Source organism: Neofelis nebulosa, chromosome 13 (genome assembly GCF_028018385.1).
Source record: "Neofelis nebulosa isolate mNeoNeb1 chromosome 13, mNeoNeb1.pri, whole genome shotgun sequence".
Lineage (NCBI taxonomy): Eukaryota > Metazoa > Chordata > Mammalia > Carnivora > Felidae > Neofelis > Neofelis nebulosa.
The window spans coordinates 50,598,108-50,621,534 of record NC_080794.1 but is presented as its reverse complement, the minus strand read 5'-3'; the positions used below and the strand labels follow the sequence as shown (position 1 = coordinate 50,621,534).

At 37.6% G+C, this 23,427-nt stretch overlaps 1 protein-coding gene across 13 annotated transcripts in view; it reads left to right on the top strand.

The window, feature by feature from the left end:
* PTPN20 (protein tyrosine phosphatase non-receptor type 20) overlaps positions 1-23,427 on the top strand; it is a 121,269-nt gene that overhangs the window by 73,854 nt on the left and 23,988 nt on the right. For 7 of the 13 annotated variants that reach the window (XR_009252381.1, XR_009252380.1, XM_058696957.1 and 4 more), the window contains 2 exons: positions 17,574-17,722; positions 20,716-20,806. The exons of 1 other annotated variant lie outside the window; for it this stretch is intronic. Coding sequence is in view for 10 of the 12 variants with exons in the window: in XM_058696957.1 (XP_058552940.1) it covers positions 17,574-17,722; positions 20,716-20,806 (240 nt within the window). In the remaining 2 variants the exon portion in view is untranslated. The remainder of the gene's footprint in view (positions 1-17,573; positions 17,723-20,715; positions 20,807-23,427) is intronic. 5 more of the 13 variants (XM_058696961.1, XM_058696962.1, XM_058696960.1 and 2 more) reach the window with 1 other exon arrangement.

Here is a 23,427-nt window from a genome sequence, read left to right as displayed (position 1 = left end):
TCCTCCTATTTTTTCTCTTAGAGTTTCAGTTAAGGTAATTTTTATCAATTCATCTTCAAGTTTATTGCCTCTTTCCTCAGCTGTGTTAGTCTTCTACTGATGAACCCATTTGAAAGCATTCTTCAGCTCTCACAAAGGTTTTGACTTTATCTTATGGTTTCCTTCTCTGTTCAAATTCCTTATCTGCTCATGTACTTTGTTCACCTTTTCCATACAGCTTTCACATATTAATTATAGTTATTTAGAATTCCCTCTCTTATGATTCTAACACATGGGTCATTTCTAAGTTGTTTTTTTTTTTTTTTTCTGTAGATTGCCTTGTTCTTCTGACAGTGATTTTGTCATCGTTGCTGCTTCTTGTATATCTTGTAAATTTTGATAGAGTGTTGATATTGGGTGTAGAAGAGTAGAGATTGAGATAAATGCAATTTATGCCTATTCCCCGTTAGGCCATTAGTATAGGTACTTGAGTTAGTGTGTTTAGGACATGAGCTGGACTTTGCTTTTGTGTTGCTGTCATGACCTACGGCGAACTATTAACTTAAAATTTAAATCTTTCTCAAGATTTGAATTGTACTTAGGGTGGCAACTGCACTGCTAGAGTTTCCCTTCTCATTCCTGTTCCATCCTTAGCTTCAGGCCTTCCCCATGTACCTGTGCTTCAGAAGTGCTCTTCCCTACACTCATGGCCCTGCTCTAGTGGTAGGTAGCCTGGTGCTGGCTGGCCTGGAGAGGAGGGCAGGTAGTGTTTTGTGGTCGTAGTCCAGTCTCGGCCTTAGGCAACTTCTCTGTTCCTGGTTGTCAGTGGAGGGGCTTTGTCAGTGATGCTGCCTCTCCTCATTATGGCATTCAAACTCTGCTTTATATTTTTGGCAGGTTTAGTGTGGGAGGAGGTTTCCTGTCGGAGGAGGTTTCCTTAGTGGTGAGAGACTTACTATAGTATTGGTTTAGGATCCTGAGCTTAAGACTGTTTCCTGCTCTTCCTCCAGGAGTGGAGTGTTTTTCTTTTGCCTGTCCCAGAGGCGGTGATTCTTCACCTGTGCACAGTGGGGTTTGCTGCTGTTCCGCCTGCAAATGAAGACTTTTCTTCAATGCGGAGGTGTAGGTCCAAGTAACGGCTTTATACATTTTCTGCAGTGGTAGTAACTCTTCTCCTCCAAGCCTGTACCACTGAGGGAAAGATTCCTTCCATTTCCTACTCTGTTTCCTTTATTTTTTGCTTTTTAATGAGCACCTATTGGAGGCCTGTTGAGTCTGCAAGACTGTTGCAAAACTCTTTTATCTGTGGCTTCCCGGAATTTTAAATTGTCACATTAGGCCACATTCAGCCTTCAGGAATACATCAAGTTTTTTTTTTTTTTTTTTATCTGAATACTTCTTTTACACTTGTATGGTGTCTGGCATCTCTTTCTCCCATTAGCTGCTACAAGTGAACTCGTGTTGGTGACCTGTCTCTCCTTGGAGGCGTCTGTCTTTCCTTAGACTTCAGACTACTTGGTTGTCCTGCAGCCACAGCTCTCCAGTGGATTTTTTTTTATTGGTTTTTATTTTGCAGTTTTCAACTTTTACATGTTGTTAGTGTATGGGTGATGGGTGATACCAGCTTTCTACGTTTTAGGCAGAAGCGGAAGTTTTAATACAAATTTATTTTTAAAATAAAAATGAACACATTCCTTTGTAAACATGGCTTTTTAATAAACACATATTTACCCAACAGTTTTTAAAACCTGAATGATACTTCATTGTGTGAGTGCACAATTATCTGCATAGTCAATCTCTTCTTGTTGGTCAGTTAGGGTAGTTCTTTTAAAAATATTATTATAATATAAAGTAATATGATAAACATCCATGGAACTGAACCTTTGGGGAAATTCTTGGATTGGGTTGGGAAAAAGAAGGAAAGCTTTATTCATGGTACTGCTGCTGCAGCAATAGCAGGAAGCTTATGATCTAAGATCAGTGTCTAACCAAGCAGGTGGTTTTGAGAGCTGAGATTCAGAGCGATGAGGAACAAGAAGCTTGCAGTTGGTATATTACGGGTTATTCTTTTGAGTTCTGTCTGTGTTCAGATATGATGATTAGATGGTTTTGTTTTGCTTTATTACAGTCTTGCAATGACAACTAATATCAGTGCTATGTGACATTGGTTTCTGTATGATAGGAGAGTGGCATGGCCCGGCCCTCAGAAGCAAGGCCAGCTCCCCAGGGAGAGCAGACAGGAGCTGCTTTTTCTTTCCCAGTCCCCTTCTTTTCCCCTCTTTTTCATTTTCACTTTAGGGTTAGGTCTGTCCTGGGGTCTGTTACTGAGACTGAGATCTGTACTAATAAAGGATTAATGCCAGAAAACATAAAGAACTACAAATTAATAGGGAAAAGACAATAGGAAAAATGGGCAGAAGACATTGCTATGGACTACTTTTTTGCCCTCCCCCCAGCTCCCCGAATTCATGTTGGATCTCCAATGTGATGACAGATGGAGATGGGGGCTTGGGGAGGTAATTGAGTTCAAATGAGGTTATGAAGGTGGAGCCCCATGATGGCATTGGTACCTTTATAAAGGGATGAAGGAACTAGAGGCTCTCTTTCTATAACGTGGGGATGCAGGAAGAAAGCAGCCATCTCTAAACCGGAAAGAGGGCATTCACAGAGAATTCAACCATGCTGGCACCCTGAGCTCAGACTTCTAGCTTCCAGAACTGTGAGAAAGAAATATTTGTTGTTTAAGCCCCCGAGTCTATTACTTGTTGTAGCAGCCCAAGTACTGTTTAAGCCCCCGAGTCTATTACTTGTTGACCAGACAGATGTCAGTAGGCACTTCACAGAAGAGGAAATCTGAAAAAGGTACTCAACCTAATTTTTAGTCAGGGAAGTGAAAATCGAACCACAGTGAAGCAACAATTTACAATGACTAAATTGTTAAAAATTTTAAAATGTGACAGTAGTTCTAAGTGCTACCTAGAAAGTCAAATCCTTCCCTTCATTTTTAAAAAAATAAATGTAATGGAGATTAAGAGGTACAAACTTCCAGTAATAAAATAAACAAGTCATGGGGATGTAACGTAAAGCATAGGGTGTATAGTCAATAATAGTGTAATAACTTTGGTGACAGGTGGTAACTAGACTTATTGTGGGCATTATCTTATAATGTACAAAGATAAAAAATGACTGTACAGCTTAAGCTAATAGATATTGTATGCCAATAGTGCTTTAATAAAAAATTTTGTAGGCTAGTTGGGCTCTTGCTACATGTGGTATTTTAAATTATTTTGTTCATTCCCACAACCCCCCTTTTTTTCTTTCTACAAATTTTTATTTAAATTCCAGTTAGTAAACATACAGTGTAATATTAGTTTCAGTTGTAGAAGTTAATGATTCATCACTTACAGTGCTTATCACAAGTGCCCTGTTTAATGCCCACCACCTATTTAACCCATCCCCCACCCACCTCCCTCCATCAATTCTCAGTTTGTTCTCCATAGTTGGGTCTGTTTCTTCATTTGCGTCTCTTCCCACTCCATGTTCATCTGCTTTATGTTTTAAATTCCACATATGGGTGAAGCCATAAGGTATTTGTCTTTCTCTGACTGACTTACTTTGCTTACTTACTTACTCATAGTCTGTAGCTCCATCCACATTATTGCAAATGGTGAGATTTCATTCTTTTCCATGGCTGAATAATATTCCATTGTGTGTGTGTGTACATCTTCTTTATCCATCATCAGTTGATGAACATTTGGGTGCTTTCCATAGTTTGGCTGTTGTTGATAACGCTACTATAAATATCAGGATGCATATACCCCCATGTAAATTTTGAAATTCAGATTGGAGTGGCAACATATTCATTTGGGAAGTATTGCCATTTTTATGATACCAAGTTTTTCCCTCTGTGTAAAAAATGAGGTGTGTCAGGAGATAAGCTATAGTGTGTGTGAACTACAAAATGGCTATTGTTTCAGGTTTCCAAAGTCTCACATAAGAACCTCTCTCGTCAATCATCTTAACTGGAAACATTTAGGAAATGGAATTCTGGGAGAAGAAGTTCAGCCTAGCCATATTGACATATTGCAAAATAACCACAGTCCATCTTTTTTCAACTTGGCACCCACATATATCTCTTTATTTTTTTTTTTATTTTTATTTTTTTTAAATTTTTTTTTTTCAACGTTTTTTATTTATTTTTGGGACAGAGAGAGACAGAGCATGAACGGGGGAGGGGCAGAGAGAGAGGGAGACACAGAATCGGAAACAGGCTCCAGGCTCCGAGCCATCAGCCCAGAGCCTGACGCGGGGCTCGAACTCACGGACTGCGAGATCGTGACCTGGCTGAAGTCGGACGCTTAACCGACTGCGCCACCCAGGCGCCCCCACATATATCTCTTTAAACCATACCTAATCTCCAAATAAAAACATATGTTTCCATCTACGATGATACAGTTATCCTGTGCGCAACCGAAAACACCTTCTCACCCCATCCTCAAAAGAGAATATAAAAATCTCCCTTTTGTCTTTTTTTCTCTTTTTAATGTTTGTTTATATTTGAGAGGAGGAGGGAGGAGAGAGAGAGAGAGAGAGAGAGAGAGAGAGAGAGAGAGAGAGAGACTGAGTGTGAGTGGGAAGGGGCAGAGAGAGAGGGAGACACAGAATCCAAAGCAGGCTTCAGGCTCTGAGCTGTCAGCACAGAGCCTGGTGCAGGGCTCAAACTCACAGACCTCAAGATCATGATCTGAGCCGAAGTTGGACCCTTAACTGACTGAGCCACCTAGGCTCCCCTCCCCTTTTGTCTTTGAGTGATGTCTTCCTTGTTCAGCTGATTAACACTTCACCTTTACTATCCTATAAAAGAAAACAAAAATATGTGGTTAACTTACATATTTGAATGTATGTGAATACTTGATATATTGTGTCAGACATTTATATTGAAAAAGGAAGACTTACTTGTAACTATTATGTCCTCATTTGTGCAGCTGGTCACAAGGTTGTATCTGGTAGAACTGCCTTCTTCTACTACTTTGGTATTCTCTTTGACCGCAGCAAGCACCTCAGTTGGTTGTGGTTCCTTGTCTGGTAGGGTGATGCAAACCTTCATCCCTTCATCCCTTCATCCCTTCATCCCTTCATCACTAAGCTAGTAGCAATCATGTCTAAATTTAACTGTTATCATTTTCCACTGACTTTAATCACTGTAAAGTCACTCTAGAAGATCACCTGCATTCTCAACATACTCCTTCTTACCCCTGCTGTTTAGTAGGAACCCAATTTCCCCTTTGATAATTAGAATTAGTCATATCAAGCATTATAGTAGCCCCTCTTTTTCTGTCAGTTTGGTAGCATGAGGAGCCCAAAATGGGCTGGTGGCATTCTCAACTTCTAATGTTATCAATGGGATCATTGTTGTGTTCTCTGATGGAAGCATTTCTCTTTATAGGTCGGCTTTGATTTCTTTTATCAGTAGTTAGTGTGTTATAGTTTTAAACATACAGATCTTGTACATGTTTTGTTAGACTTTTATCTAAGTATCTTCTGCATTTTGGTGCTATTATAAAATACTTTAACTTCCATAGTTCACTGCTGGTATATAGAAATATGATTGATATTTTTGATATTGCCTTTGTATCCCTTTACCTTATTAAATTCACTCTTAATTCTAGGAGTGTTTTTGTATATTCTTTTTGGAATTTGCCTATGTAGACACTCATGTTATCTATGAATGGACACGGTTTTATTTTTCAACATTTCTAATGTATATGCTTTTCATTTCTTTTTCTTAACTTGTTGAACTAGCTGGGACCTTTGGTGCAACATTGAAAAGAGTACAGAGAGTGGGCTCCGTTTTAGGGGGAAAACATTCTGTTTTTCATCATTAAGAATAATGTTAGTTGGAGGATTTTTGTGGATGTCTTTTATCATATTAAGGAAGTTCTTTCTAGTTTTAGTTTCCTAGAGTTTTCATCATGAGTGCATGTTGAATTTTTTCCCGGTGTTTTTTCTGTATCTACTGAGATGATCTTATAGGTTTTATTCTTTGGTCTGTTGATATGGTGACTTATGGACTGTTGGTATTTGATTTTCAAATGTTGAATTTGCTTTGTATTCCTGGGATAAACCCAGCTTTGTGGTTTTTCCTTTTTATATGTTGCTTGATTTGATTTGCTGGTATTTTGTTGAGGTTTTTGCATTTACGTTCGTGATAGATATTGATTTGCGGTTTTCTTTTTTGGAGTGCCTTTTTCTGGTTTGAGTATCAGGGCAAAGCTGCCCTCATAAAGTTGGTTTGGAAGTACCCCTCCTATTTTATATTCTGGAAGAGTTTGTACAAAATTATTATTATTGCTCCCTTAAATGTTTGCTAGAATTCAGTGAAACCATCTGGTCTTGGAATGTGTTTGTAAGGTTTTAAAATACATATTTGTGTTCATTTTCTAGGGTTTTCATAACAAAGTACTAGTGGCTGAATGGCTTACATAACACATGTATTTTCTCACAATTCTGGAGGCTAGATGTTTAAGATCAAGGTGTTGGCAGTTTTGATTTTTTCTGAGGCCTCTTGACTTGCAGATGGCTGTCTTCTCCCTGTGTAGCATCTGGGAGCTGTGTTTTTTGTTTTTGTTTGGTTTTTTTTTGTAAGGATACTAGTCATATTTGATGAGGATGCACCCTAAAAATCTTACTAGCTTAATTACCTCTTTAAAGATCCTATCACCAAATACAATCATATTCTGAATTATTAGAGGTTAGGACTTTAACATATAAAATTCTGGGGGGGGGGTGGGACACAATTCAGCCCATAACAATATTCAATGTTTTTAATTGATAAAGGACTATTGAATCATCTTTCTCTTCTTTAATGAGCTTTGGCAGTTTGTCTCATCAATATAAGTTGTCTAACTTATGGAATTAGAACTGTTTATAATATTCCCTTATTAACTTTGTAATGTCTGTAATATCTGACTTGATACCCTCTGTTTTATTCTTGATGTGGTAAAGTGTGTTTTTTCTTTGTTTTGTGATCAGTTTAGAGATTTTCATTTTTTTTAATTCAGTGTAATTTTATTTATTTTGATAATTTTTAATTGAAGGATAGTTAGCAGTGTTATATTAGTGTCGGGCATACAATAAATATAGTGATTCAATACTTCTGTACATTACTCAGTGCTCATCACAATAAGTATAATCATTATCTGCCACCAAACAATGTTTGGGCTATATTCTTCATGCTGTACTTTTCATCTTCATAATTTATTTATTTTGTAACTGGAAGTTTGTACCCTTTAAGCCCCTTTACCTATTTCACCATCCTTCCACCCACCTCCACTCTGGCAACCACCAGTTTATGCTTTCTATTTAAGAGTGTGTTATTTTGTCTCTTTTTTTCCTTTGTTTTGTTTCTTAAATTCCACATAAAAGGGAAACCATATTGTATTTGTCTTTTTATTGATCTTTTCCATGAACTAGCTTTTTTAGTTTCAATTATTTTTCCTATTGTTTTCAATTTTATTGATTTCTGATAAGAGTTATTTCTTCTGATCTAATTAAGCAGTTAATACAACAGATCTTCCTGTGAATACTGCTTTAGCAATGTCCCCAAATTCTTGATGTGTTTTTATTTACATTCCATTCAGAATGCTTTTTCATTCCCATTGGCTACAGCTGGAACAGTTTGAGCACCAACACAATGTAGTATTGGATTATAACTCAAAGGATGAAATGAATGTCTGAGTCCATACTAATATAAAAAAATAATTGAATATATAAATAAATGGGGAGAAGAAAGAGATGCAGAAGAATTCCAAATAAATTATGTTGATATTCCACTCTAAAGTAGATGTATTCCACTCTAATGTAGATGGAGCGTAACATCCCATCCCTTAAGTGTGTGTTGTATATAGTGATTTTCTTCTAAAGAGTACAGTATGGAAAGAGGGATAAAAAGAGGAACTTTGTAGTAAAGAAACATGATACACAGCTGCAACAGGTGAACAAGGTCAACATCAGCCATGTTGATAGTAGGTCCCCTTGATATGTTGTGATGAATATGGCACTTTACCTCTGTGATCTTCCCCAAAACTGATAACCCTAAGCTAATTATGAGAAAAACATCAGACAAATTCCAATAGAGGGGCATCCTAGAATATATCTGATCATTACTCCTCAAACTGCCAAAATCATCAAACACATGGAAAGTCTGAGAAAGCATCCCAGCCAAGAGGAGCCTAAGGAGACATGAGAACTAAAGATCATATGGATTCCTAGATGGGATCCTGGAACAGTGAAAGGATATGAAGGAAAACTAAGGAACTCTGAATGAACTATGGACTTCAGTTAACATATTAATAATAATGTATTAATATTGGTTAATTAAATTCTTTTTTTAATGTTTATATATTTTGAGAGAGAGAGAGAGAGAGAGAGAGAGAGAGAGAGAGACAGAATGTGCATGCACACAGAGTGGGGAGGGACAGAGAAAGAAGGAGAGACACAATTCGAAGCAGATTCTGGGCTTTCAGCACAGAGCTTGATGTGGGACTCAAACTTGTGAAGCATGAGATCAGGACCTGAGATGAAATCAAGAGTCAGACACTTAACTGACTGAGCCACCCAGGAACCCCCAAATCTAACAAATGTACTAACCTAGTTTAATTGTTAATAATAGGGGAAACTATAGCAGAGGATATATGGGAACTCTCTGTACTACCTACTAATTTTTTTGGTAAACATAGATCTATTCTAAAGTCTGCTTTTTTTAAAAATTGTTCTCTAATTTCTCTTGTGACTTCTTTGATCCATGGGTTATTTAGAAGTATACTTTTAACTTTCTTAATATTTGAAGATTTTCCAGGTATATTATTGATTTTTATTTAATCTCATTATGGTCCAAGGGCATAATTTATATTCATTCTTTTTAATTTGTTAAGGTTTGATTTTTGACCTAGAATATGGTCTATCTGGTGAAGGTACCATGTGCACTTGAGAAGAATTTTTACAATGTTGTTGGACAGAGTGTTTTATAAAGGCCAGTTAGATGACGTTGTTGTTTAGTTCTTTTCTGTCCTTGCTGAATGTCTGTGTACATGTTCCATTGATTCCTGAGTGAAGAGTTTTGAAGTCTTCAGTGATAATTGTAAATTTTCTTTCTTTTTTTTTAACACTATCAGTTTTTCATGTATTTTGAAGTTCTGTTAGGTGCATACTCATTTAGCATTGTTACGTCTTCTCTGTGATTTGACCTCTTTACCATTAGTAATTATCTCTTTAATTTTTAGAGCAGTTTTAAGTTCACAGCAAATTTGAACAGAAGGTACAGAGATTTCCCGTATTCTCACTGCCTTCACATATGCATAAGCTCCTCCACTATCAGTGTTCCTCACCAGAGTGGTGTATTTGTGACGGATGAATCTGCACTGACGTAGCAATACCGCTCTGAGTCCATAATTTACATTAGAGTTCACTGGTGGTGTTGTATATTCTATGAGTTAGGACAAATGTGTAAAGACATGTTTTCACCATTTTAGTGTCAAACAGAATAGTTACACTGCTCTAAAATTCTCTTTGTTCCCCTTATTCATCCTTCTTCCCCGAAGTAAAGACTTTTTTAACCCTGGTAATGTTCTTGGTCTGAAGTCTACTTTGTTTTTGATATTCTCTGATGTTAATAGAGCCACTCCACCTTCCTTTGATTAGTGTTCCCATGGTACATATTTTTCTATCCTTTTACTTTTAACTTGCCTACATTTTTGTATATAAAGTGGTTTCTTATGGGCATTGTATGATTGGGTCTTGCTTTTTCACCCAGTTTCCTGATTTCTGTTTTTTTAATTGGTTTATTTAGACTGTTTGCATTTATATTACCATCTTTTAACTCTACCGTCTTGCTAATTGTTTTCTATTTATTCTTTCTATTCTTTATCTTTTTTCCTTTTTTTTTTTTTTTTTGGCAGATTTCTCTAGGATTATTTTGTAATAACATTTTATTTTCCCAATGGCTTTTTAGTTATACCTCTTTAAAAGTGTTCTCTTGGTTGCCCTAGGATTTATAATATATGTACATCTTTAATTTTTCACAGTCTGTTTTTTCTATCTTCTTTTTTTTTTTTTTTTTTTTTTTTTTTTTAATTTTTTTTTTCAACATTTTTTATTTATTTTTGGGACAGAGAGAGACAGAGCATGAACGGGGGAGGGGCAGAGAGAGAGGGAGACACAGAATCGGAAACAGGCTCCAGGCTCCGAGCCATTAGCCCAGAGCCTGACGCGGGGCTCGAACTCACGGACCGCGAGATCGTGACCTGGCTGAAGTCGGACGCTTAACCGACTGCGCCACCCAGGCGCCCTGTTTTTTCTATCTTCAAATAACATTATAACACTTGGCAAAAGGACCTTCCAATAGTGTCTTCCTAATTATTCCCGTGAATCTTGTGTACAATTGTTGTCAAATGTTTCTTTTACATAACAATAATTATGAAAAATAGGTATTCAGTGCTTTTGTTTTAGATAGCCAGTTACCCTCCAGGAAAGTGAAAATTAAGGGAAAAAAGAATTTTATATTTATCTACTTTCATGGAATTTTTACAACTTTTCATTTGTGTAGAGTCAGTTTCCTGTTCTGTAGTATATTCCTTCTGCCTGAAGATCTTCCTTGAGCATTTCTTACAGTGCAAGTGTGCTGCTAATGAACTCTCAGTATTTGTCTGTAAAAGTGTTTATTTCTCCTTCATTTGTTCTGAAAGACATTTTTGTTGGTTGTAGGATTCTGGGTTGTCTTATAACTTGTATTGTTGATGATGAGCTTTTGTATCTGAGGCTTGGTGTCTTTCATTCATTTTGGAGGATCCCCAACCATTGTCACTTCAAATATTTCTTCTGCCCAATTCCACTCCCACTCTCTGTTCTATTTTGGGTTTCTAATTATAGGAATATTAATCTGTGTGATATTGGGCTGTAGTTCTTGGATGCTGTCTACTGTGGCTTCCCTGACTCTTTTTTCTCTTTCAGTTTGAGTAATGCCTATTGACCTATTTTCTTTTTTTTTTTTTTTTTTAATTTTTTTTCAACGTTTTTTATTTATTTTTGGGACAGAGAGAGACAGAGCATGAACGGGGGAGGGGCAGAGAGAGAGGGAGACACAGAATCGGAAACAGGCTCCAGGCTCCGAGCCATCAGCCCGGAGCCTGACGCGGGGCTCGAACTCACGGACCGCGAGATCGTGACCTGGCTGAAGTCGGACGCTTAACCGACTGCGCCACCCAGGCGCCCCCCTATTGACCTATTTTCAAGTTTGCGAATTCTGTTCTAGTCTGTATCAAGCCCATAGATAAGCCCACTGATAGCATTCTTTATTTCTATTATAGAAATTTTCATTTTTAGGATTTCTGCTTGATTTTTTATGGTTTCCCTAGCTCTGATGAAATTCTGCATTTGTTTATGCATGTTGTCCACTTTTCCACTGAAGCCTTTAACTTCAATCTTACTTATTTAAAATTCATTGTCTGATAGTTTTAACATTTATATTGTATCTCTGTCTGGTCCCTTTGATTGCTTTATCTCTTGACAGTTTTATTTTTTTACTTTACTTGCTTCTTTGTGTACATGTAATTTCTTTGTTGAAATCTGGATATCTTGTGTTCTAGAGACTGGGATAAATAGGAATAGGCATACCTCTTCCTTTTGTAGGCCTTCAGTCTGGTGAGTTAAGTCAGTTTAGTCAGGAATTGAGCAGGGTTTGAGTTTTTATATTGCTAGGGTTACTCCTATTGCATCACCAGCTTCAAATTCCTGTATTGCTACCTTGTGCTTAGAATGGAAAATGCCAGAGGGTTTATTTCAATGTCTACCCTCTGCTTTAGGTCTCTGCATTGCACTTGAACCTCAGAGAAGGTTTCTGTCAATGACCCTGTTCATTTCCCAGCAACAGAATGCTCTTGTTTGTAATTATGTTACTTGCTAACCTAATTGTGGGTGGGAGTGCGTTCTCTGTTGTCTTTATTCAGCATTAGTTGTAGACAGGTGCAGTGTCCCTGGTTCTTAGGGATGGTGCCTTCTCAGTTACCTGTCTTTTCTTTAGGGCTAGAGGATATGTTATGGTCTGAGCCTAGGATGCTTTCCTCCCCTCCCAATTCCCAAAGTTATTGTGTCTTAACTTGTGTTTTGTGGACAATAGAGTTTGCTGCCCTTTTCCCAACTTCTTCTGCTTCTGATCCTTAGGGAAGATAGGGGAAAGAAACTGGATGGGACATCATACCTTGCCTGTAGAAGCTGCTGCTTCCCTCTCTGTGCTTGTACGCTTGTACCAGGAAGGATGATTTCTGGAGTTCCTCACTGTATCTTAAGTTTTTATTCTGAACTTCTGATGATGTCCATACATGCACTATCTTTTATTTTTTGTCTCTTCTTCCACAAACCATGAGATCATGACCTGAGCTGAGATCAAGAGTGGAACGCTCAAGTGACTGAGCCACTTGGGTGCCCCTGTAATCATGTAGTTTTGATCTTTATTTTCTTAGGTCTGTAAACTTATTTTTTACCTCATTCTTTTTTTTAATTTAATTTTTATTTAAGGTTATGATTCAGCATTTGTTGGGTTGAATCCAGAAATCCCTATTTTCTTTTTCTTTCTTTCTTTCTTTCTTTCTTTCTTTCTTTCTTTCTTTCTTATGAAATTTATTGTCAAATTGGTTTCCATACAACACCCAGTGCTCATCCCAACAGGTGCCCTCCTCAATGCCCGTCACCCACTTTCCCCTCCCTCCCAACCCCATAAACCCTCAGTTTATCCTCAGTTTTTAAGAGTCTCTTATGGTTTGGTTCCCTCCCTCTCTAACTTTTTTTTTTTTTTCCTTCCCCTCCTCCATGGTTTTCTGTTAAGTTTCTCAGGATCCACATAAGAGTGAAAACATATGGTATTTGTCTTTCTCTGTAGGACTTATTGCACTTAGCATAACACTCTCCAGTTCCATCCATGTTGCTACAAAAGGCCATATTTCATTCTTTCTCATTGCCACGTAGTATTCCATTATGTGTATAAACCACAATTTCTTTATCCATTCATCAGTTGATGGACATTTAGGCTCTTTTCATAGTTTGGCTATTGTTGTAAGTGCTGCTATAAACATTGGGGTACAAGTGCCCCTATGCATCAGCACTCCTGTATCCCTTGGGTAAATTCCTGGCAGTGCTGGGTCATAGGGTAGATCTATTTTTAATTTTTTGAGGAACCTCCACACTGTTTTCCATTATTTTCAAGGCACTTCCCAGGTGATATTGATACAAATGTAGATGTGGCAGGGCACCTGGCTGGCTCCACTGGTTAAGTGTCCGACTTGGACTCAGGTCATGATCTCACAGTTTGTGAGTTTGAGTGCTGCATTGGACCTGTGTTGACAGCTCAGAGCCTGGAGCCTACTTCGGATTCTGTGTCTCCCTCACTCTCTGCCCTTCTCCCAGTTGTGCTCTGTCTCTCTCTCTCAAAAATAAACAAACATTAAAAATTTTTTTAAAAAAGTAAATCTGGCCTCTTTTCTGATGCTTTCTCCATCTAAACCTCTGTCCCCCATAGGTGTGACCTCCCCTCTGGCTCTAGGGTAAGACCTGGGGAGGCATCAGAACTGAGATGTAGGGGAGTTTTGCTGGCACCGGTAGGGAACAGCTAGGGAGGAGCTGGAAGGATGGCTTGAATTTTGCACAAAGGTTTTTTTGCACCCTAGTCTGTGCACTTGGGTTGAGGTTGCTGCAAACGTATAGTGGCACCAGTGATCACTCTAGCTGATTCTTCAGCACTCATTTCATCTCTTTTCCATCAAGCTGCAGCAAGGCAGGTTGAGAAATTGCTTTTAACTCAGGGTGTGAACCTGAATGATCTGAGGATATGCCAGTTAGGTTTTGCCAGTTTTGTTTTGCCGGCTATGTTTCAGACACTTGGCCTGCCTGAAATTCAGGTAAAGGTTTGTTGGATGCTTTGGGGAAACTTTGTCCTTGCATTTAAGAAATAGTTTGTATGTGGGGCGCCTGGGTAGCTCAGTCAGTTAAGTGTCCAACTTCTGCTCAGGTCACAATCTGGCAGTTCATGAGTTCGAACCTCACATCGGGTTCTGGGCTGACAGCTCGCAGCCTGAAGCCTGCTTTGGATTATGTGTCTCCCTCTCTCTCTCTGCCCCTCCCCTACTTGTGCTGTCTCTCTCAAAAATAAACATTAACATTTTTTTTAAAAAAGAAAATAAATAGGCTGTAAGCAAGAAAATACATGGCTCTGATTGCTGTTGACCATCTTTTTGTGACCGTGAGGAGAATTTAGCTTTATAATAGCAGCCGATCTCTGGATAACAGACTATAAGTGATGCAAAGAATCTGGGTTATTAGTAGTATTTTAAAAATTGTGGTAAAATACACAGAACATAAAATTTATCATCTTCACCATTTTTCTGTGTACTGTTCAGTGGTATTAAGTACATTCTTACTGTTGTGCAAGCAATACCACCATCCATCTCTAGAACTTTTTCCTCTTCCTCAACTGTAACTCCGTACCCATTAAGTACTTAACTCTCCATTCTCCCTCCCCCAGCCTCTGACAACCACCATTCTACTTTCGGTACTGTGAATTTGACTACTTTAGGAACCTAATATAAGAGGCCATTCTGTTTTTTGGGGGGCATCTGGGTGGCTCAGTCAGTTAAGTATCGATTGGACTCACGGTTTTGGCTCAGGTCATGAATTCGCAGTTTGTGAGATTGGGCCCCACATCTGGCTCCGTGCTGAGAATAGCTGAGCCTGCTTGGGATTCTCTATCTCCTTCTCTCTCTGTCCCTCCCTGCTCGTGTCTCTGTCTCTCAAAATAAATAAATAAACATTAAAAAAAGAGGCCATTCTGTTTTTTAAAATCTCACTTTTAAACTCATTTAAAATAATTTATATTCCATTACTTCTTCCTACAGATAATAGATCTACAATATAAGTTATGTCCCATTCAGAATGGATTAAATTTTTTTTGCCTACCATATTGCATTGCTCATTTTTTTTCTTCGTCTTTCATTTTATTTCCATCTTGCTCAGTAACATGTATAGTTCTGCATCTCCTTGATTTTTCAGTTTGAGCATGAATGAATTCTTGTTGAGTCTCATTCCATTTGATTTGATTTGATTTGATTAGTTATCTTCCATTATAAACTACACTTTGAGGGCTGGATTTTGGCTGAGCAGATAATGACAAATGTGCAGAAGGGTTAGGGGAAAAGGAACAGAAAACTCACAGGGTGTGGATGAATTGTTGTATAGAAGATATTCTAGATTAGCTTACTCAGCTTTGATCACATCCTTCTCCTAACATGTCTTTCTGTATGGCCCAGGCAGGAAAACTAAAAATTACATTTCCCGGAAATCCTGAAGTTATGTGGGTTTGACCAGTTGTATGCACTTAGCCAAGACTTAAATCTGTGGAGACGCTCTCAAGCTGCTGGTACGCACCATAACACGCATGGTATTCCTCGTGTCTCATTATAACTGAAGTGGTACATCACTAGCACCAACAGTTGTGGTGCTGACTTTCTAGTTCCTCCATGGTTGCTATAGTAGTGTCATCCAGGAGCTAGTGGTTCGAGCAGCGGTGTCCAGCTCCCTCAGATTCCTCCTTACAGCAAAGCTAGCAGTTTTTGTGGTAGACCATTCTGCAGTGTTATTTTTGGACCATGTTAGGGGGAAGCACCTGTTCTTCAAACCTGTCCAATGATGTCGCACCAAATAGCTAGAAAAGAACTGCCCCTCTGCAAAAATCCCATTGCCATTATTGTAGCTGAAGCCTGACCTGTCCACCTTGATTGGAATTCTTGGACCAGGCCGCAATAAAGAGAAACCAAATTCAAAATGATGTTAACCACAGAAATATATTTTCTCCCATAATGGAAGTAGAGAGGTAGGAAGTGTTCCAAGTTCAATTTGATCAGTTTCTCAGTGATGTCATTAAGAGCATAGGTTCTTTATGTGTATTTTTTTCATATTTGCTGTATTCAGCTCATTCCTTTTATGTCACAGTAGGGCTGCTTGTAATAATCAGGGTCTTATACGTCTGTATCTATGTCTGGGCAAGGGATGGAGATGAGAGAGAAGCTTGCTTCTCTTCCTTGCCTGCAAGCCCTGAATATACTTCTTGCTTCCCATTGGATCAAGTCATCTACATATTGCTGAATTATTCACTGGCAAGGTAGTTATTGTGGAATGATCACTTATGGCTTTAACTAACCATCAGGGTAGAATCAGTGTTGGAGAGCCAACAACAGTGTCGATTACAATCATTCTACCTTTTCTTTCGTTTCCTCTCTCCCTTCTCTCAGCTTTTGTTCTAGCAAGGCTGGAATACATGGGAAGCTCTAAAGATTTTTCTGTTGGGCATCAACGATGATCAAAATGGCTTCTACTCTTGCAAACTTTAGCTCCCCCTCTAGGCTTCCTAGATCTCCTCTCATATTCAGGTTAGAGATATTTGTGAGAAATTTTAGGATTTCTGTGACTATCTCTCCCAACCAACAGTCCCTCACTTCCACCCCTGCAAAGAGCTTTTGGTTAAAATAGGGTTCCAAGACAAGAAGAGTTTCACAGGGCTGTGCACATTCTTAGAATTTTTTACTTTTTATCCCCATTCTTTTGTGGAATTGCTTCATATATATATATATATATATATATATATATATATATTTGCTGGTGTTAACTTTATTTTTGTTCATATTATTTGGCTTTGAAAAGAGATTTTGAGAACTGGCTTCACGTGAGCATTTTACTTCAAAATTCTGAAATTTTAAAAATATTCTTTTAATACTGACTTCTGGATTTATTGCATTTTGGTCAGTGGACATGATCTGTAAAATTTCGGCTGTTTGGAATCTAGATTGTCAACATGACATACAACATCATCATTAAAAAAAACCCCTCCATGTGTACTATTGAATAGCATGTATTCTCTTCTATTATTATTGGTTATAAATGTGTAACTATATAATGTATATATATGCATATAATACATAATTACAAGTTATATATTATATGTATTTTTTAGTCTTATTAATGATATCACATAGAGCCTCTCTGTCCTTGTGGGGGGTGTATTTGTGTTGTATGTCTGTGTGTGCATGAGTGTCCTTGATCTATTTTAGAGTGAGAAGTGTGTTAGACTCTCCACATCCTCTCCTCTCAAACTCTAGGGATGTTAAATACTTGGTCCGAGGGAAGACAAAAGTTCTCACTTATTCCCATCCAAGTCTTGTTTGCACATGCTTGCTGTGCATAATTGTCAATACATATACTCAATTCACATTGTTAAATAGAACACTTCTCAGTCTATAGCATCTTTTATTTATATAGCACTTAACAGTTTTTCCAAGAATAGTGGGTTTTGTGTAATTTCAAAGTACATAATCATGATTTTTCAAACCAAGAATACTTTCTTTCAAAGTAACAGATTTCTTCACTTCTGGAAACACAAATTTCCAGTAATCCATAGATGGCTGTGCCTTTACTTAAGAAAAAACAACAACAGAAAGAAAATCTCCCTTCACATACATACAAGTAACTTAACAAATGTGAATTTTTCTTTTTCTTAGGTATACAAATTGTTTCTGAAAGGGAGCTAGCTCAGCTGGCTCATGTTCGACCATTAATATTCAGTTTTCATGAGCAATTAACCATCAAGGATTGTGTTAACGTGCTTGAGAAAAAAGTAGCAGAATTTGAAATCCTCCAGGAATTTATGGTAAATATTTTGGTTTTAACAAAAGTCTCTGATTTTCCACATTACTACTAGAGGGTTTTTTCTTTTTTTTTTTTTTCTGTGTTTTTTAAATTGAGTACTTTGTTTTTAAATATTAAGTTTGTTTTTAAAGTAATAGGTGTATATAGTTAAAAAAAGAGGTTAAATAGCATAAAAGGTTATAAAATGGATAAAGTATCTTTCTTTTTCTCTCTTGACTTCCTAGGCTCCCTTTCCACTATTAACTTTGTCATCCAAATGTCCAGAAAAGCATTAGCATGTACTTTATTCACCATTACCCTTTCCTTCCTTAAAAAAAAATGTGTCACCTGAGAAATAATTTCCAAATATATTATCAGTACATATAGCTCTATCTCCTAAAATCTCATTCTTTTTAAGGGTTGCATAGTATAGTTAATTGTATAGCTCTAAAGGCCTTCTTTTCTTTACGTAGTCCCCTATCATGCTCATTTAGATTGTTCTAGGCTACTATGAACAGCAGTTACCCCTCTTCATATGCCTGTACATATGTATGAGTATCCTTTTTTTTTAATGAAAGACTCCATCACGAGTATATCTTTCTTTGTTTTTTGTTTGTTTTTTCTTTTAATTTTTTAAATATTTATTTATTTTTGAGATCGAGCAAGAGAGAGAGACAGCACGGGGGAGAGGGGCAAAGAGAGAGGGAGACACAGAATCTGAAGCAGGCTCCAGGCTCTGAGCTGTGAGAAAAGAGCTCGGCATGGGGCTTGAACCCACAGATCATGATATCATGACCTGAGCTGAAGTGGGACACCTAACCGACTGAGCCACCCCTGTATTAGTATTCTTTAGAACAAATTACTAGGAAGACCACCAGTATTTTGTGCTATTTAATTTTTGGATCTTTGCTTATCTCTTACATGACAAATGATTTCTTGTTGATGATCTAATTGACACTTATTTGAGAACAGAGGAATTACTTTCCATATTTTTTAAGCCTTTTATATTTATTTTAGTGAACTGTTAGTTCCAATTCTTTGCTCAATTTCTGTTTATTCTTTTTCTTATCAATTGATAGCTTTATATAATGAAGAAATTCTCTTTTGTATATGCTTTATATGGTAACTTTCCTCCCTTGTTGTTTGTGCCACACATACATGTGCGTACATGCACATACACATTTAGTAAGAAGAGAGGTAATTTTTAGTGGTCAAATATGGCAATCTTTTGGGACTTCAGGGTTTTCTGTATCCTTTAGATGCCCTTTCACTCTAAGATCATAATTATTTCATGTTTCTTACTAATATCTTTTAAAATGTATGAATTTTTTAAAATGTATAAATCTTTGATCCAACTAGAATTTAATTTTTTATAAGGTATTTGTTAGGGACCCCACGTTATATATCTATCCTCTTGTCCCAAGATCCTCTTGAAACTTCTATTCAGTGATGTAAAAGGCCACTTTTATTATATACTGAAGTGATATATGCATTTTAATGTATTCTTGGACTTCTTCCATTGATTTGTTTATTCATATGCTGTTACCAAACTCTCTTAATTAGTGTAGCTTCATGGGATCTTTTACTGTTTGTTCAGACTAGTCTTCCCTCATTTACTCTTCTTTTACAGAATTCTTCTAGTTCTTCCTACAGATATTTTTTTCCAAGTTAATTTTAGGATTAATTTGCATAAAAATTAAAAGGGTAAAAATCTTACTATCCTACTGCTTAACACCTTCTCTAGCTTCTCATCGGCCATGCCAGTGGTTGCCAGCGCTTATTTAAAGACTGGTGGTGCCAGGTTGGCTACCGAAGGGTTACTGAAGAGCTTTTGAAAAGTATAGACTCACAGGCTTTATCCACAAATATTCTCATAGACTAGGACTGGATACATCTCTGCTTCTTTTGTAGATGAAACAAGGCCTTCCTGGGTAGTTTTCGTTTCCCTCTGGGCTAGATCATGTTCTCTGTTCTCTTGTTATCATCCTATTCACTGTTTCCCCAAGAGGAGATGTATGCCCCCGGGCCTTTATTCCTGTCCTTTTACCTGGAGTGGTACCTGCTCACCTCTGCTCTCCTTGCCTTCCGCACACACACATACTTTCATATGACTAACTTTTGATGGCAGTCATCAGTGCTGCCATTATACTAGCATCTCTGTACATTGATCTCATAGGTCCCCCTCTGACTGCTCTGATAGCTCCTTAAGGATGGGAAAATTTTCAGGTTCATCTTTGTATTCCAGTATCTAGAAAAGTGCTGAGTACGTATTAAATGTTCAATCAGTGTTTACTGAATTCACACTTGGTAATGAAATTTTTTTGAAAGGAAGAATTCCTTAATTGATATCCAATAATTCCTTCATGGGCCAAGGAGTAAATTGTGAGTCTGCTTATATTTTTTTTGGTTTATATGTTTATATATATATATATTGCTGTTATTTTTATTTGTTTGTTTATAAAATAATAGATTTATGGGGAAGTCCAAGAAGGGAATGTTCTGTATTGGCTTTTTTATGAAAAAGGAAAAATATTGAAGTTTAAGGGAAAAAAGCATCTTTAGAGAGATTAGCATTTTCTTATCAAACAACTTGTTGATTGACATCTCAAATTTGAGGTATTTTCTATAGTATTTTTTTTAATGTTTATTTGTTTTTGAGAAAGGGAGACAGAGCACGAGTAGAGGAGGGGCAGAGAGAGAGAGAGAGACACAGAATCCAAAACAGGCTCCAGGCTCTGAGCTGTCAGCACAGAGCCCGATGCGGGGCTCAAACCCACGAACCACGAGATCATGACCTGAGCCAAAGTCAGACACTTAACCAACTGAGCCACCCAAGTACCCCTTTCTGTAGTATTTTTTAATGCGGTTTTGACTTCACTTATCATACAACACATTTAACATTGGGTCATGCCATATAGAGGTTTAAGGATCATGAACACTAAGCAAAGGCAGATTTTTTTTCTTGTTTCTTTTTATCGTAGTAAATATGTGACTTATATTTCTTACCTTTTAAAGACTTTAGATTTTCAGAACCTACCTGGTGAGTTCAACTCTGGGAATGACCTACGCAACAGAGACAAAAACAGATATCGAGATGTTCTTCCATGTAAGCTAAAAATGGTTTTATTTTCCTGTTTACATTGCGGGAAAGATAAAAAGTGGGTTGTATGGCTTTCAGTATTAGGCATTAGGCATTAGGCATTTTGACCTGTGATCATGACAAAGAGCTCTGGTAGCTAGCTAGTGGGTGGCCTGGGCATATTCTTAAATATGCTAGAACATGGTCAAGTTCAAGTCTTCTATTCCAGGTACTTCTTCCAGCAACTAACATAGGGTTATTTACAGAAGTCTTTAAACCTTCTTCTTATGCATATGCTACTTGTCAGGCCATGAACTATATCCAAAATATAAAGTCTAGTAGTCTGAGACACCTCTCACTTTTGGTACCCCAAGCCCTAACCACCTTCCTTGGCCATTTTGTTTAGACACACGGATACAATGGAGCTATTTATATCCTCTGCCCTGGACAATAAAACTGCCAATCTACCCTGCAATAGGAGGTTGCTCTTTGATTTTCTCTAAGGGCCCTCCACATTGCTTCCCTGTACTGGGGGAAGCTAGTGGCCCTCTCCTTCCCACCCAGTTGCTCACAGGATTTATCTGTCTCAGGCCATCCAAAGAGTAGAAACAAAATACAAGACATTTTTAATTTTAGGCAGGAAATCTCATTCTATGCCTCGCATTCCTTTCAAAGTAAAATATTTTTCGTGTTACTTTACCATTTTTCTTCCTCCATCTTGACCTTTCTCCTTCCTCCTATATCTTATTTACTGTAACCACCCAGTTGTCCACACCAGAAAACTTTGAGTCACGCGCAATATTCAAAAGTGGTCACAAAGCCCTTTTAATTCTACTTCCTTAATACCCCCAGAATCTTCCCCCATGTCTCAGTTCTAACCACTGCTTGGATTGAGCCGATTTCATCTCTCGGCTGGTCTGTCTTCTTCACTGCTTCCATGCCCATCTACTCACAGCAGCTACTGAAATGACTTTCCTAAAACACAAATCCCTTCCAAGCTCTTCTTTGGCTCCATGTTACTGTCATGGTAAAGCTCTTTAGCATCGTGGCATCTATTCCACCTCTGTTGCCACAGCTCTCTGACAGAACCTCTTTTGGTTTCTGGAATTCATTCTCTTTCTTTGTCTCCAGGCCTTTGAACCTGTGGTTCTTGCAAGAACCATCCATCCTCCTTTCTTTTCTGAGGTAATTCCTACTGTTTTTCAGAGCTAGCTCAGCCCGACCTTCCTTGTGGTCCTCAAAGCTAGGTTTGGTGTTTCTCTAATAGTCTCATACCACCTTGTGACTGACCTCCCCAATTTACCAAATTTTATTTTATTTATCTATTTATGCTCCTGTTTCTCCCACTTGACTTGAGGTGGTTATCATAGAAATTAGGGAAGAATAGTGACTGCCATAATTAGATAAATACCTTTATGTTTAGTTGGTTCATTCAGATCTAAAATAGCTTTATTATTATAGACTAATGAGTACCTTCCCAGATAGTTAAAATATTAATTCTGCTATCTTCTATGGGGAGAGTGTGCAGAAGTACATTGATGAATATTCCTGAAATCAGGGTAATGTTTAAGAGATAATACCAACAATTTGGTGCTAGTCTGAGAAGTCAGAGGTTCCAGTTATATAATTCCTACACCTACCTGTGCAGTTATCCCTCAAGGAACCAAATGCAAACAAGACTTTAAAATGAGGATTACAAGAAGCTTGTTTTAGGATATGGGGTACATTTGACATTTGATCTGGCTTGAACTCTTTACTCTGGGTACAAGAAGAGTGACAACTAAAGAGAAAAGAGATGTGAAGATACAAAAAGTAAAGTTCAGTGATTAGGAAAACAGTATGGCATTTCTTCAAAAAGTTAAAAATAGCACCAGCAATTACACAACTAGGTATTTATTCAAAGGATACAAAACTACTGATTCGAAGGGGCACATGCACCCCAATGTTTATAGCAGCACTATCAACAATAGCCAAAGTATGGGAAGAGTCCAAATATTCATCAACTGATGATTGGATAAGGGGATGTGGTACACATATGTAATGGAATATTACTCAGCCATCAAAAAGAATGAAATCTTGCCATTTGCAGTGACATAGATGGAACTAGAATGTACTATGCTAAGCAAAATAAGTCAGTTAAAGACAAATACCATACGATTTCACTCATATGTGGAATTTAAGAAACAAAATAGGTGAATATAGGGGAAAGGAAGGAAAAATAAAAGCAAAAAGGGAGGCAAACCACAAGAGACTCTTAACTCTAGAGAACAAACCAAGGGTTGCTGGAGGGTAGCTGGGTTGGGGGGATGGGTTAAATGGGTGATGGGCATTAAGGCAGGCACTTGTTGTGATGTGTACTAGGTGTTGTTGTATGTAAGGGATGAATGACTAAATTTTACTCCTGAAATAAAAAAAACAAAACAAAACAAAAGTTCAATGGCTAAAACTAAGGAAAATCATGTAAAACCCTTTGCTTTTCTCTTAAAAGAAAATCAGTTGTTATTCAGTCAACTTTTGTTTTAAAGCCCACTGATTTATCTGCCTTATACTACAGTGTAATTTAATCTCAAATAAGCTCCTTAAGTAACAATCATAGAAAGTTTTTTTTTCCTTTTAGAGAGAGAACATGCACGTGCATGTGAACAGGG